The 15,507-nt window shown below is 41.0% G+C and overlaps 1 protein-coding gene across 1 annotated transcript; it reads left to right on the forward strand.

Moving 5' to 3' along the window:
• Window positions 1-10,787: 10,787 nt before the first annotated feature.
• LOC124685858 (ras-related protein RABC1-like) lies at window positions 10,788-13,968 on the forward strand. The gene is made up of 6 exons (XM_047219883.1): window positions 10,788-10,952; window positions 11,036-11,104; window positions 12,327-12,392; window positions 12,891-13,012; window positions 13,166-13,294; window positions 13,630-13,968. Exons 1-6 carry the CDS (start codon window positions 10,805-10,807, stop codon window positions 13,735-13,737), a joined length of 642 nt encoding a protein of 213 aa, XP_047075839.1. The 5' UTR covers window positions 10,788-10,804; the 3' UTR covers window positions 13,738-13,968.
• Window positions 13,969-15,507: the final 1,539 nt, after the last annotated feature.

The raw sequence follows: 15,507 nt of genomic DNA on the forward strand, positions 1-15,507 counted from the left end.
AAAGCAAAAACTTGGCCGAGCCTCTACTAGTAACGGAGAGCATGCAAGATTATAAACAACACATATGTAATAACTTGATAATTAACATAACATGGTATTCTCTATCCATCGGATCCCGACAAACACAACATAGAGTATTACGAGATAGATGATCTTGATCATGTTAGGCAGCTCACAAGATCCAACAATGAAGCACAATGAGGAGAAGACAACCATCTAGCTACTGCTATGGACCCATAGTCCAGGGGTGAACTACTCACTCATCACTCCGGAGGCGACCATGGCGGTGTAGAGTCCTCCGGGAGATGAATCCCCTCTCCGGCGGGGTGCCGGAGGAGATCTCCGAATCCCCCGAGATGGGATCGGCGGCGGCGGCGTCTCGCATAGGTTTTCCGTATCGTGGTTTTTCGCATCAGGGGTTTCGCGACGGAGGCTTTAAGTAGGCGGAAGGGCAGAGTCGGGGGCCTGACGAGGGGCCCACAACATAGGGCGGCGCGGGCCCCTCCTAGGCCGCGCCGCCTTGTGGTGTCGCCACCTCGTGGCCCCACTTCGTATGCTCTTCGGTCTTCTGGAAGGTTCGTGGCAAAATAGGCCCCTGGGTCTTCGTTTCGTCCAATTCCGAGAATATTTCGTTACTAGGATTTCGAAACCAAAAACGAGCAGAAAACGAAGCGGCACTTCGGCATCTTGTTAATAGGTTAGTTCCGGAAAATGCACGAATATGACATAAAGTGTGCATAAAACATGTAGGTATCATCAATAATATGGCATAGAACATAAGAAATTATCGATACGTCGGAGACGTATCAAGCATCCCCAAGCTTAGTTCCGCTCGTCCCGAGCGAGTAAAACGATAACAAAGATAATTTCTGAAGTGACATGCCATCATAAACTTGATCATATTGTAAACATATGTAATGAATGCAGCGATCAAAACAATGGTAATGTCATGAGTAAACAAGCTGAATCATAAAGCAATGACTTTTCATGAATAGCACTTTCAAGACGAGGCATCAATAAGTCTTGCATAAGAGTTAACTCATAAAGCAATAAATCAAAGTAAAGGTATTGAAGCAACACAAAGGAAGATTAAGTTTCAGCGGTTGCTTTCAACTTGTAACATGTATATCTCATGGATAATTGTCAACATAGAGTAATATAACAAGTACAATATGCAAGTATGTAGGAATCAATGCACAGTTCACACAAGTGTTTGCTTCTTGAGGTGGAGAGAGATAGGTGAACTGACTCAACATAAAAGTAAAAAAGAATGGTCCTTCAAAGAGGAAAGCATCGATTGCTATATTTGTGCTAGAGCTTTTATTTTGAAAACATGAAACAATTTTGTCAACGGTAGTAATAAAGCATATGAGTTATGAAAGTTATATCTTACAAGTTGCAAGTCTCATGCATAGTATACTAATAGTGCCCGCACCTTGTCCTAATTAGCTTGGACTACCGGATCTTTGCAATGCACATGTTTTAACCAAGTGTCACAATGGGGTACTTCCATGCCGCTCGTACAAAGGTCTAAGGAGAAAGCTCGCATTTTGGATTTCTCGCTTTTGATTATTCTCAACTTAGACATCCATACCGGGACAACATGGACAACGGATAATGGACTCCTCTTTAATGCATAAGCATGTGGCAACAATTATTATTCTCATATGAGATTGAGGATGTATGTCCAAAACTGAAACTTCCACCATGAATCATGGCTTTAGTTAGCGGCCCAATGTTCTTCTCTAACAATATGCATGCTCCAACCATTAAGGTGGTAGATCTCTCTTACTTCAGACAAGACGGACATGCATAGCAACTCACATGATATTCAACAAGGAATAGTTGATGGCGTCCCCAGAAGCATGGTTATCGCACAACAAGCAACTTAATAAGAGATAAAATGCATAAGTACATATTCAATACCACAATAGTTTTTAAGCTATTTGTCCCATGAGCTATATATTGTAAAGGTGAATGATGGAATTTTAAAGGTAGCACTCAAGCAATTTACTTTGGAATGGCGGAGAAATACCATGTAGTAGGTAGGTATGGTGGACACAAATGGCATAGTGGTTGGCTCAAGTATTTTGGATGCATGAGAAGTATTCCCTCTCGATACAAGGTTTAGGCTAGCAAGGTTATTTGAAACAAACACAAGGATGAACGGTACAGCAAAACTCACATAAAAGACATATTGTAAACATTATAAGACTCTACACCGTCTTCCTTGTTGTTCAAAACTCAATACTAGATGTTATCTAGACTCTAGAGAAACCAAATATGCAAACCAAATTAGCAAGCTCTAAGTGTTTCTTCATTAATGGGTGCAAAGTATATGATGCAAGAGCTTAAACATGAGCACAACAATTGCCAAGTATCAAATTATCCAAGACATTTTAGAGTTACTACATGTAGTATTTTCCAATTTCAACCATATAACAATTTAACGAAGAAGAAACTTCGCCATGAATACTATGAGTAGAGCCTAAGGACATACTTGTCCATATGCTACGATGGAGCGTGTCTCTCTCCCACAAAGTGAATGCTAGGATCTATTTTATTCAAACAAAACAAAAAAACAAAAACAAACCGACGCTCCAAGCAAAGTGCATAAGATGTGACGGAATAAAAATATAGTTTCGGGGAGGAACCTGATAATGTTGTCGATGAAGAAGGGGATGCCTTGGGCATCCCCAAGCTTAGACGCTTGAGTCTTCTTAGAATATGCAGGGGTGAACCACGGGGGCATCCCCAAGCTTAGAGCTTTCACTCTCCTTGATCATATTGCATCATACTCCTCTCTTGATCCTTGAAAACTTCCTCCACACCAAACTCGAAACAACTCATTAGAGGGTTAGTGCATAATAAAAATTCACATGTTCAGAGGTGACACAATCATTCTTAATACTTCTGGACATTGCATAAAGCTACTGGACATTAATGGATCAAAGAAATTCATCCAACATAGCAAAAGAGGCAATGCGAAATAAAAGACAGAATCTGTCAAAACAGAACAGTCCGTAAAGATGGATTTTATTAGGCCACCAGACTTGCTCAAACGAAAATGCTCAAATTGAATGAAAGTTGCGTACATATCTGAGGATCATGCACGTAAATTGGCTTAATTTTCTGAGCTACCTACAGGGAGGTAGACCCAGATTCGTGACAGCAAAGAAATCTGTAACTCGCGCAGTAATCCAAATCTAGTACTTACTTTACTATCAAAGACTTTACTTGGCACAACAAAACTCAAAACTAAGATAAGGTGAGGTTGCTACAGTAGTAAACAACTTCCAAGACACAAATATAAAACAAAAATACTGGAGTAAAAACATGGGTTGTCTCCCATAAGCGCTTTTCTTTAACGCCTTTCAGCTAGGCGCGAAAGTGTATCTCAAGTAACATCGAGAGACGAAGCATCAACATCATAATTTGTTCTAATAATAGAATCATAAGGTACCTTCATTCTCTTTCTAGGGAAGTGTTCCATACCTTTCTTGAGAGGAAATTGATATTTAATATTACCTTCCTTCATATCAATAGTAGCACCAACGGTTCGAAGAAAAGGTCTTCCCAATATAATGGGGCAAGATGCATTGCATTCAATATCCAAGACAACAAAATCAACGGGGACAAGGTTATTGTTAACCATAATATGAACATTAACAACCTTCCCCAAAGGTTTCTTTTTAGCATTATCAGCGAGATTAACATCCAAATAACAATTCTTCAATGGTGGCAAGTCAAGCATATCATAGACTTTTTTAGGCATAACGGAAATACTTGCACCAAGATCACATAAAGCATTACAATCAAAATCTTTGACGCTCATTTTAATGATGGGCTCCCAACCATCCTCTAGCTTTCTAGGAATAGAAGTTTCAAGTTTTAGTTTCTCTTCTCTAGCTTTTATGAGAGCATTTGTAATATGTTTTGTGAAAGCCAAATTTATAGCACTAGCAATAGGACTTTTAGCAAGTTTTTGCAAGAACTTTATAACTTCAGAGATGTGGCAATCATCAAAATCTAAATCATTACAATCTAAAGCAATGGGATTATCATCCCCAAGGTTGGAAAAAATTTCAGCGGCTTTATCACAAGCGGTTTCAGCGGTTTTAGCGAGTTTCAGATAATTTTGCGCGCTTTGCACTAGGAGTAGAAACATTGCCAACACCAATTATTTTATTATTGATAGTAGGAGGTGCAGCAACATGTGAATCATTAGCATTGCTAGTGGTGGTAATAGTCCAAACTTTAGCTACATTTTCCTCTTTAGCTAGTTTTTCATTTTCTTCTCTATCCCACCTAGCACGCAGTTCAGCCATTAATCTTATATTCTCATTAATTCTAACTTGGATGGCATTTGCTGTAGTAACAATTTTATTTTCAATATCCCTATTAGGCATAACTTTCGATTTCAAAAGATCAACATCAGAGGCAAGACTATCAACTCTAGAAACAAGAATATCAATTTTATTGAGCTTTTCCTCAACAGATTTGTTAAAGGAAGTTTGTGTACTAATAAATTCTTTAAGCATAGCTTCAAGTCCAGGGGGTGTATTCCTATTATTGTTGTAAGAATTCCCATAAGAATTAGCATAACCGTTACCATTATCATAAGGATATGGCCTATAGTTATTACTAGAATTGTTCCGATAAGCATTGTTGTTGAAATTATTATTTTTAATGAAGTTTACATCAACATGTTCTTCTTGGGCAACCAATGAAGCTAATGGAACATTATTAGGATCAACATTAGTCCTATCATTCGCAAGCATAGACATAATAGCATCAACCTTATCATTCAAGGAAGAGGATTCTTCAACAGAATTTACCTTCTTACCTTGTGGAGCTCTTTCCGTGTGCCATTCAGAGTAATTAACCACCATATTATCAAGGAGCTTTGTTGCTTCACCAAGAGTGATGGACATAAAGGTACCTCCAGCAGCTGAATCCAATAAATTCCGCGAAGAAAAATTTAGTCCTGCATAGAAGGTTTGGATGATCATCCAAGTAGTCGATCGATGGGTTGGGCAATTTTTAACCGAGAGATTTCATTCTTTCCCAAGCTTGAGCAACATGTTCATTATCTAATTGTTTAAAATTCATTATGCTACTCCTCAAAGATATAATTTTAGCAGGGGGATAATATCTACCAATAAAAGCATCCTTGCATTTAGTCCATGAATCAATACTATTCTTAGGCGAGAGATAGCAACCAATCTTTAGCTCTTCCTCTTAATGAGAAAGGGAACAATTTTAATTTTATAATGTCACCATCTACATCTTTATATTTTTGCATTTCACATAGTTCAACAAAATTATTGAGATGGGCAGCAGCATCATCAGAACTAACACCAGAAAATTGCTCTCTCATGACAAGATTAAGTAAAGCAGGTTTAATTTCAAAGAATTCTGCTGTAGTAGAAGGTGGAGCAATAGGTGTGCATAAGAAATCATTATTATTTGTGCTAGTGAAGTCACACAACTTAGTATTTTCAGGGTTGGCCATTTTAGCAGTAGTAAATAAAGCAAACTAGATAAAGTAAATGCAAGTAAACTAATTTTTTTGTGTTTTTGATATGGCAAACAAGACAATAAATAAAGTAAAGCTAGCAACTAATTTTTTTGTGTTTTGATATAATGCAGCAAACAAAGTAGTAAATAAAATAAAGCAAGAAAAAAACAAAGTAAAGAGATTGAGAAGTGGAGACTCCCCTTGCAGCGTGTCTTGATCTCCCCGGCAACGGCGCCAGAAATTTGCTTGATGCGTGTAGTTGACACGTCCGTTGGGAACCCCAAGAGAAAGGTGTGATACGCACAGCGGCAAGTTTCCCTCAGTAAGAAACCAAGGTTTAATCGAACCAGTAGGAGTCAAGAAGCACGTTGAAGGTTGATGGCGGCGGGATATAGTGCGGCGCAACACCAGAGATTCCGGCGCCAACGTGGAACCTGCACAACACAACCAAAGTACTTTGCCCCAACGAAACAGTGAGGTTGTCAATCTCACCGGCTTGCTGTAACAAAGGATTAACCGTATTGTGTGGAAGATGATTGTTTGCAGAGAAAACAATAAAACAAGTATTGCAGCAGATTTGTATTTCAAGTATTAAAAGAATGGACCGGGGTCCACAGTTCACTAGAGGTGTCTCTCCCATAAGATAAAAGCATGTTGGGTGAACAAATTACAGTCGGGCAATTGACAAATAGAGAGGGCATAACAATGCACATACATGGCATGATAAGTATAGTGAGATTTAATTGGGCATTACGACAAAGTACATAGACCGCCATCCAACTCGCATCTATGCCTAAAAAGTCCACCTTCAGGTTATCATCCGAACCCCTTCCAGTATTAAGTTGCAAAGCAACAGACAATTGCATTAAGTATGGTGCGTAATGTAATCAACAACTACATCCTTAGACATAGAATCAATGTTTTATCCCTAGTGGCAACAGCACAACACAACCTTAGAACTTTACGTCACTCGTCCCGGTGTCAATGCGGGCATGAACCCACTATCGAGCATAAATACTCCCTCTTGGAGTTAAAAGCAAAAACTTGGCCGGAGCCTCTACTAGTAACGGAGAGCATGCAAGATTATAAACAACACATATGTAATAACTTGATAATTAACATAACATGGTATTCTCTATCCATCGGATCCCGACAAACACAACATAGAGTATTACAGATAGATGATCTTGATCATGTTAGGCAGCTCACAAGATCCAACAATGAAGCACAATGAGGAGAAGACAACCATCTAGCTACTGCTATGGACCCATAGTCCAGGGGTGAACTACTCACTCATCACTCCGGAGGCGACCATGGCGGTGTAGAGTCCTCCGGGAGATGAATCCCCTCCCGGCAGGGTGCCGGAGGAGATCTCCGAATCCCCCGAGATGGGATCGGCGGCGGCGGCGTCTCGGTAAGGTTTTCCGTATTGTGGTTTTTCGCATCGGGGTTTCGCGACGGAGGCTTTAAGTAGGCGGAAGGGCAGAGTCGGGGGCCCGACGAGGGCCCACACCATAGGGCGGCGCGGGCCCCTTCTAGGCCGCGCCGCCTTGTGGTGTCGCCACCTCGTGGCCCCACTTCGTATGCTCTTCGGTCTTCCGGAAGGTTCGTGGCAAAATAGGCCCCCGGGTCTTCGTTTCGTCCAATTCCGAGAATATTTCGTTACTAGAATTTCGAAACCAAAAACAGCGAGAAAACGGAACGGCACTTCGGCATCTTGTTAATAGGTTAGTTCCAGAAAATGCACGAATATGACATAAAGTGTGCATAAAACATGTAGGTATCATCAATAATATGGCATAGAACATAAGAAATTATCGATACGTCGGAGACGTATCACTCGTCAAAAGAGATATACCCTTCCGATTTAGATGGAGAATCTCAGAAGTGCGGCTTAGTTTCCCAAAATCAGAGGGGCAAGGATTCAGAAGCATATTGTGGCGAACCCCTATGACCATGCATATATAGCCTTAAATATTTCAGAAATTTTTCATATAAATGTATTAGAAAATAGGATAAAAATAAAAATATGGAGAATACAAAATGAAAGGAAGAAAGTAAAACGAAAAGAAATAATCAAATAGGAAGCAAATATAGATGTGAAAAACAAAGTAAGAAGAGGAGGCAAACACAACAAAGATAAAATTAAAAATAACATAAAAAGAAAGGTAAACGAAAAGCAGAAAGGACCCCAAAAAAGGAAAACGAAAAGTCACACGGAGCGAAAAAACATTGGGCAAGAAAAAATTAGAAACGGGCAAGAGGGTGAAGCCTATTTAACGCTTCACGCGAAAGTTACCGCCCACCGTGTACCCTCCCTAACGATAGAATTCAGAAGTGGATCGGCTCAGTAGAGGATCCAGGATTCTGTTTTTCCACCGGTTTTGGGAAGGTTCTTTCTAGTTTTCTGCTTTTTTTTTTGTCCATTTATTTTTTGGGTTTGATTCTGATTGGTTTCTCTGATTTTTTTTTCTTTTCCTCTTTTCTTTCTCTTTATTCGATTTAGCTTTTTTTGTTTCTTCTCTTTTTTATTTTTCTATTTTGTTTTTAAATACGACCATTTACATATTTTGAACATTTTCAAAAAAAAATTAGAATTTTCAAATCTAAACACTTTATTTTCAAATTCGAACATTTTTAGATGTGAACATTTTTCAAAATTTGAACATTTTTCAAAATCTGAAAAAATTTAAGCCCAAACAATTTTTTTTTCCAAACATGACCATTTTTATGTGAACATTTTTTAATCTGAACATTCATAAATTTTGAACAATTTTAAGCCCGGATATTTTTCCAAATATGACAATTTTTTCCACCTCTCTCTGCTTGCGCCGCCATCGTAGCCTACTCCATCCCGCCCGCCGGCGTGCACCGGCGAACGGGAGAGCAGGTCTCCAGAACCGCTCGCCTTTGCGATCATGTATGGGAGAGGGCGAATTAGGTTTTTGGGAAGCTCTCTGCGCGACTGCTCAAGCTCTTCATCGTGGGTCATCTTCCGTCCAAGTCGGGCGGTATTGCCTACTGTCATCTTCAACACCGTCTACTTCGACGCGTTGTTACCAACGTTTTCATCAACAACGTTACTGCTACGACGACAACTGCTACACCTCCGCCACCATCTCTACCAGATCGGTACGTGCGACTTATCCGATATGTTCAGTGATGGCTGATGTATCGTTTGCGCTGCTACTGTTCATATTGATTAATGCATCTAGTATGTTCAAGTTTCACACATTAGTAGTTGTTGTTATCATGCTTAATATTACGGAATTAATTATGAAATTGTGCCTAATTATCCAACACTATGCTCGGTTTAATCTACTGAAGCTGAACTCTTTATTATTGTGTTAATCTCTTCTACTCCGAAGTACTCCCTCCATCCCAAAATGTAAGGCGCCTAAGAATTAGTTAGAAATCAACGTTTTTAAAGTTTGACTAAGCTTGTACACAAAAATATGTACATTTACAATGCCGAATAAATATCAGTAAATTCACCATAAAGCATATTTTATTAATGTATTCATTCATTCGATGTTGTAGATGTAAATATTTGTTCCTAAATATTTAATCAAAATTAGTAACATTTAATTTTTAGCTAAACCTTAGATACCTTACATTTTGGGCGGAGGGAGTAGTGTGTTTGGAGTAGGCTGCTGCATATTTTGGCAAATACATGGAATGATAATGCACCCAGCTTACAACTCAGCATCGTTACGGCAACGATCGGATGGGCCACTGTAACTTCAGTTTGTATCTCCAATGTTGGGCGACTGAGAGTGCTCATGCCACGTCGCCGATCTGGCGCCCCTGCCGACCTCCCCGCCACCGCATAGACACTACCACAGACCACAGCATGCGGCAGCGCGAGTGGGGAACGTGGGTGGCCGATATTATGGACTGGAACACCGACCGACGCATCTAGCGCGGCACATTCTAGCTGGGCAGCGCATGCGGCATGGAGGCACGCCATCGAGAACGTCTGCCTCCACGGCGGCGACTACGAGGAGTTCAACTTCCCGCTCGATTGCGCCGAGCCTGTGCCAGAGTTCGCGCTGCCCAGTCACGGCCGCACGACCGAGCTCACGAGGGAGGACACCGAGGCGTGGGAGCGCCTTGAGGCCGAGTGTGCCGTCGGAGGCAGTGGTGTACGCCATGTACGAGAGGCGCCGCGGAGGAGTAGGCGGCGACGACGACGACTTCTGTGCCTTCGACGATTAGACGGCCGTGGAAAGGCACAACAACTGCGGCGACCTCGGTTTTAGTTTAGTTTTAGTTCAAGTTTAAGCTTGAATTTAAATTTGTAGCATGTTTAGGTTAAATTTCGCTCATGTTTTAGTTAAATCCTGTGAACTATTTGTAAATTGTATGATATGCGGTTGAGATCGTTTAAAATCCAATGAAATTTGTCCAAATGGTGTGCTAGTTTTAGGGCTTCTAATCTGACCGCCACCGTTTAAAGGAGAAAATTTATTTTCCTTTATTTCTATCCGTCGTTTTCTTCTCTAAGTTTTTGGCATCGGTTAGAGATGCTCTTTGGTGTGAAAGTGAAGGGTGGAATCCCGATATTTTTATACTATGTTTCTTTCGTTCATTCATTCAACTGAAGTAGAGCATGCTAGATGAATTAGACTGAGAAGGTTTTGTTCACTCACCTGTCGCTGTGCGTCGTCCAACACATAGGCACTACATATTGGAAGGTGGATGTCGACGCCATTAGCTGCTCAAATGTAGTCCCTCCATTTCTAGATATAAGCTATATAGTTTTTTTAAGGAAAAAAATCCTAAGTAAAAGTGTATTGTGTTGCACCACTTGTCTCGATAATTTTTTAAGAAATTATTTTATGTTTTCTTATCTTATGCAAAGTCCTCTGTTTTCTCACGTCAATTGTTCAATGGTAATCTCATCGAAAACTAGTGTAATTTTCCTCAATGTGTGTTTTTTTTTAAATTTCAGTGCTAAAAGCTATATGGCTTATATTAATGAATAAACAAACCTTGGAATCTTACATAGTGATGAATCTACAGGGTGTGAAAGCTTTATCTGTGTTGGAGAGTAGCTAGAGATGTCAAATTCAGTCTGAATTTGTGTGCTGACACCTAGCTTTGCCAATTAAACAAACAGTTTCATCTTTTTCTGTTTTCTCTCCCGTCCATCTCGTTTCTCCCTTTCTCCTTCTTCTCCGCACCGCAAAGCAAACCCTCCCTCTCTCCCCGCTCCCCTGGTACTAGCATCAGATCTGCGATCCGATCCAATCCGGGCATCCGGCGATCCCGCGCGGCCCCATGGCCGCCTCCGCCTCCGCATCCCAGTCCCAACCCGACTTCGACTACCTCTTCAAGCTGCTCCTCATCGGCGACTCGGGCGTCGGCAAGAGCAGCCTCCTCCTCCGATTCACCGCCGACTCCTTCGAGGACCTCTCCCCCACCATAGGTTCCTTCCTTCATCTCCCTCCTTATTTCTCTCATCCCTCATTTCCTCCCTCCCCACCTCTCAGACCTCCATCTTCTCTCCAGGTGTCGACTTCAAGGTCAAGATGGTCGACGTCGCCGGCAAGAAACTCAAGCTCGCTATCTGGGACACAGGTATGGCACGGCACGGCCTCTCTCTTCCCACCTTAGCCGCTGCGACTGCGAGTATCCAGCACTTGCCCAACTTCCTGTTAGAACTGGTCCTCTCATTGCGAATTTAGATGCTATATGGCCAAGGTCACCCAGTTGTTTGTAGTGCACTGACATGCGCAGGTTGCATAGTATCCATCACATTCAGTTTTGGTTTCTTGGATTTTGTGGCCTAGGTAGGATATGATTGAACATGATCAACCATCTGCGGTCTGTTTTGGTATACCAGCATGTGCTACAAGTTACATACTACTAAGCGCATTTCTCATTCCAAACCCGTCTCTGTTTGTGCAATCCCAGTTGTTCATTGTTCCATGGTTATTTTGGGACAGACTCCGAAGCTATTATTGTCTCTTTATAGTATCTAGTTATGATCTTTTAGTTGCTGTGTACCCGATGTGTAATGCAACACAAGCAATGGATTTGGATTGCCACGTAGCATCAAACATCATTAAGCCTAGCCACATATTTTGATGACATATGGCATACCCATGCCAGAATGCATACCCAAGCCACAAGGCCTGAAGTTCATTTATACCCTTTGTTCTCACTCTGGAGGATGCCATGAGGATGGAGGCCAAGGGGTGTGAATGATCACGGGGCATTGTGCCCTCGGGTATGTCATCCAAATATCACATGATAGTTTATACTTGTGACATGCCATGGCGGTATTCTTCCCAAAAGACACAGTAAAGTTCTTTGGAATCAAACCATCTTTCGCTACAACTTTCATGTGTATCTTTATTTTAGCATGACCGCTTGTTTTCTGTAATAAATTGTTTTCCATAAAAGAAGCATTTAAGGATTTGTGTTGGTACATGCTGTGAAGGAGTTTAACAGAATATACGAGTCAATATTTTTTGAGCGAGATAAATTCATCTTCACGTACAGTAATCACATGGGTTCTTTCCTACTTTTCAAGTGTGGGTATGCATAAAGACGTAGAGTTTTTTCATCAAATCTTCTGAAGAATTACCCCTTTGAACAAGCTGTTTTTGTTTAAAATATTTTCTTCGCCAATCACAACTAGTCAAAATCAATTCGCATTACATCATCAAACAAGTAATAATACTACTCATCTGTTTAATGAATTAAACCAGTATTCTCATGTATATTGTATGTGCGGTGTGACTGAGAATTTGTTTACATGCTTAATATCTGATTTAACATCTTGACCATTGTGCAGCTGGACAGGAAAGATTTAGGACCTTGACCAGCTCATATTACAGAGGGGCGCAAGGTGTCATCATGGGTAATTCTTTTCTCCTCTCCTTGTCATACATAATAGGGATGTGATGACTCTTCAGCTGGGAAAGTCTTAAGTTTCTTGGGATGAAAATCAATAAAAATATTAGTTAATTGCATTGAATTTCTCTATGAACTTGAAAATTATTCAGTGACATACAGCATCCTTTCAGGCTTTGTTCAGCTTTCATGTCTTCTGTATCTTGTAGAGAAGTACAACAATCTTTCTGGCTCCGGCTACCTTGGAGTCATTAGACGGTGTGACTGAGCTACTTGTTTTCTTTTGTATGTTTCTTGTTGGGTTAGAACGAGTTGCCTTAGTTTATGCATTTTAATCAAGGTTCTTTTAAATGCTAAGTGTTGAGTGAGCGTTTTGCCTCCGCTTTTCCCTTTTCTGAACATTAAAGCGCGCCGTTTTGCCTCTGCTCAGCTCTTAGGTGGAACCGTGCGCTTAGGAGCACTTAATTAGGACTGATTTTAATTAATATCTCGTCCATATTTTCAGTGTATGATGTCACTCGACGAGAAACTTTCACGGATCTTTCTGATATATGGGCGAAGGAGATTGACCTATATTCAACAAACCAGGATTGTATAAAGATGCTTGTTGGGAACAAAGTGGACAAGGTACTTCCGTCTGCAGTTACAGCTTTTTAGATTTAATTTTACATTTTGCTGATTGTCTGCACATGCACCAGGACTACGTTCTATCTAGTTGTGCAGATATTGTGCAGGTTTCTTTGATGTATGTTTTATTAATATGGATGATTGGTGTGGCAGGAAAGTGAGAGAGCTGTCACGAAAAAGGAAGGGATTGAGTTCGCCAGGGAATATGGATGTTTGTTTCTGGAATGCAGTGCGAAAACAAAAGTGAATGTAGAACAGTGCTTTGAGGAACTCGTGCTGAAGGTAGGTTCTGGTTTTCAGCTTTTGATTTGTTCGGGAATCTGTCATGATTTATTGTTTGCAACATATTGGCCTGTGATACTGTCCTCAAGGATGTTCATACTTGTAGTAAAACTTTTTCTTTAATTTTGACCAAAAAGACAAGTATTAATGAGGTGTCTTCTTACTAGCGGAGCCCTTGGCTAGACATAGTTTATAACTGCAGATTCAGCATATATGGTTGTCTTCTTGCATGTGTTTACATCGAATAGGGTTTTTTTTAATAGAACTCAAATACCTTGAGTGACTCATATCATAGAGCTACTGTAATCAAACTGACGGACATGCCCACAATGCAGATATTAGACACGCCGAGCCTCCTGGCGGATGCTTCTTCTGGGGCGAAGAAGAACATTTTCAAGCAGAAGGCACCGGAAGCTGACGCTGCCGCAAGCGGCTGCTGTTAATATGTTGCTAATTGATCTATGCTATGTTATAGAAATTGATAACCTTGTTTGTGTCGATTTTATTTGCTTTCATTTTTCCTGTATATCAATATCCCATGTTGAGTCACGCATTCACAAAACAGTCTGTCGATCACGCTGGCAGTAGTTCAGTTCTATACTTCTATATCAGCAACACTTAATATGGATCAGAGGGAGTAGTAAGCTTGAATCTATGGATGAATGTTTTCGTCATTGGGATACTTGTATCACACCCGATGTCCTCTCTGATGTACTACCTTATTTGTGATGAAATTATAGTAGTCTGATGATTCAAATGGGACATTTGAAGTTTGCTGTCTCCAATCTCTATCTAGCGTTAATAATTACATATATATATATATATAGGATGGATGGGAGAAAAGAAGATAATTGGCCTGACGTGTCTTTGGTAGCCTGTTGTCGGTAGGGCCATGCTGGGTGTGGGTGCGGACGAAATCTGTCCAATTGGTTGCCTGCATGAGGCCTTGGGCTGCGTCTGCAGGGTAGGCATGAAGGCAACCACTATTTCTACCGGGAATGCCCGGTGGAGCAAAAAAGGAGGGGCCGCTGCACTTGTGGTGCACGGGTGGGAGACGCCGTGTCCCTTTGGGCCGCACGCCGAATAAATCCTATGACCGCCAAAGTGTCACATCAAGGGACACACTACCGAGGCGGATCCATTGCCCCGCTACGAAGACGAAGAGCTCGATTGCGACCGCGACGACATCGAGCTTTACCATGATGGCATAGAGCTTGACGGCGACCTAGACCTCGACCTCGAGCACCACCTGCCTCTCCAATGGCGGTAAGCATGGGCAAACTCTTCTCCGACGCTCTATTTTGGAGGATCTGGTCGGGTAGATGTATTGATAGTTCTTTCAACGACATGCATACTAGATCTATTAGGGTTAGCAATGTTTGTTTTAGTACACTAATGCTCGGTATAGATGAATCCCAATTGTTTTGCTCGGTGGTTTTTGGTAGTCCGCTACTGCTGTGCATCGATCTAGAAGAACTGGTCGCTTAGAGGGCAGATTTACGGCATATTGTTGTCCAGACAGGGGTTCGCTAGATGTCGTGTACATACGAGGGTTTTGGGGATTTCAGAATCCGATTTTGCCTATGATTAGAACAAGAACAACACACAACACTTTAAGGATGGAGTTATCGAACCCGGTGAATTTCGGTAACCAGCATTGTTAGCATTTCCTAGGTTCGCTGACCCTGCCTCTTGCCTCTGAAAATTGTTTGCACATTATGAATGATGAGGCATTGCAACTATGAGTATGAACTTCTTGTTGGTGTCTGAGTTGGACGATGGTTATACCTTGGACATAGTACAAATTCAGAGATGGGTTTGTGATGGTTCGTGAACCTTGTGATTTTTGGCAACAAGAATTGTTAGCACTTACTTGGTTCGCTAACTCCCATCTCAGTATATGTGTCATACATCATATATGAGGCCAACATTGTTACTGCATTGTGCTGCCTTGCATTGTATCTATTTTCATTTGTTGTTTCCAGGATGATGATTGTAGCACGTAGCAACATGTATATACATGTGAGATAATGAGACATTTAAAATTTAGGTAGCACACGCATGAGATTTGTTCTGGCTACTTGTTGAATTTTCAATTATCTTATTCAGTCTTGTTTGCTATCACACATATGAGTCCCTATCAGCTTCTATATGTTCTCAGCCAATAATAGTTATGCACACTTTCTATTTAAGGATGGGGTGATCGAAACTAG

This window comes from Lolium rigidum, chromosome 2 (assembly GCF_022539505.1).
Source record: "Lolium rigidum isolate FL_2022 chromosome 2, APGP_CSIRO_Lrig_0.1, whole genome shotgun sequence".
In the NCBI taxonomy this organism is placed as follows: domain Eukaryota; kingdom Viridiplantae; phylum Streptophyta; class Magnoliopsida; order Poales; family Poaceae; genus Lolium; species Lolium rigidum.

Bases quoted from the DNA above. Each gene is read 5' to 3' on its own strand.
- LOC124685858 (XM_047219883.1), top strand. From the start codon at position 10,805: ATGGCCGCCTCCGCCTCCGCATCCCAGTCCCAACCCGACTTCGACTAC. The intron at 13,013-13,165 runs GTACTTCCGTCT...TTGGTGTGGCAG, and splicing joins TTGGGAACAAAGTGGACAAG to GAAAGTGAGAGAGCTGTCAC. The intron at 13,295-13,629 runs GTAGGTTCTGGT...CCCACAATGCAG, and splicing joins TTGAGGAACTCGTGCTGAAG to ATATTAGACACGCCGAGCCT.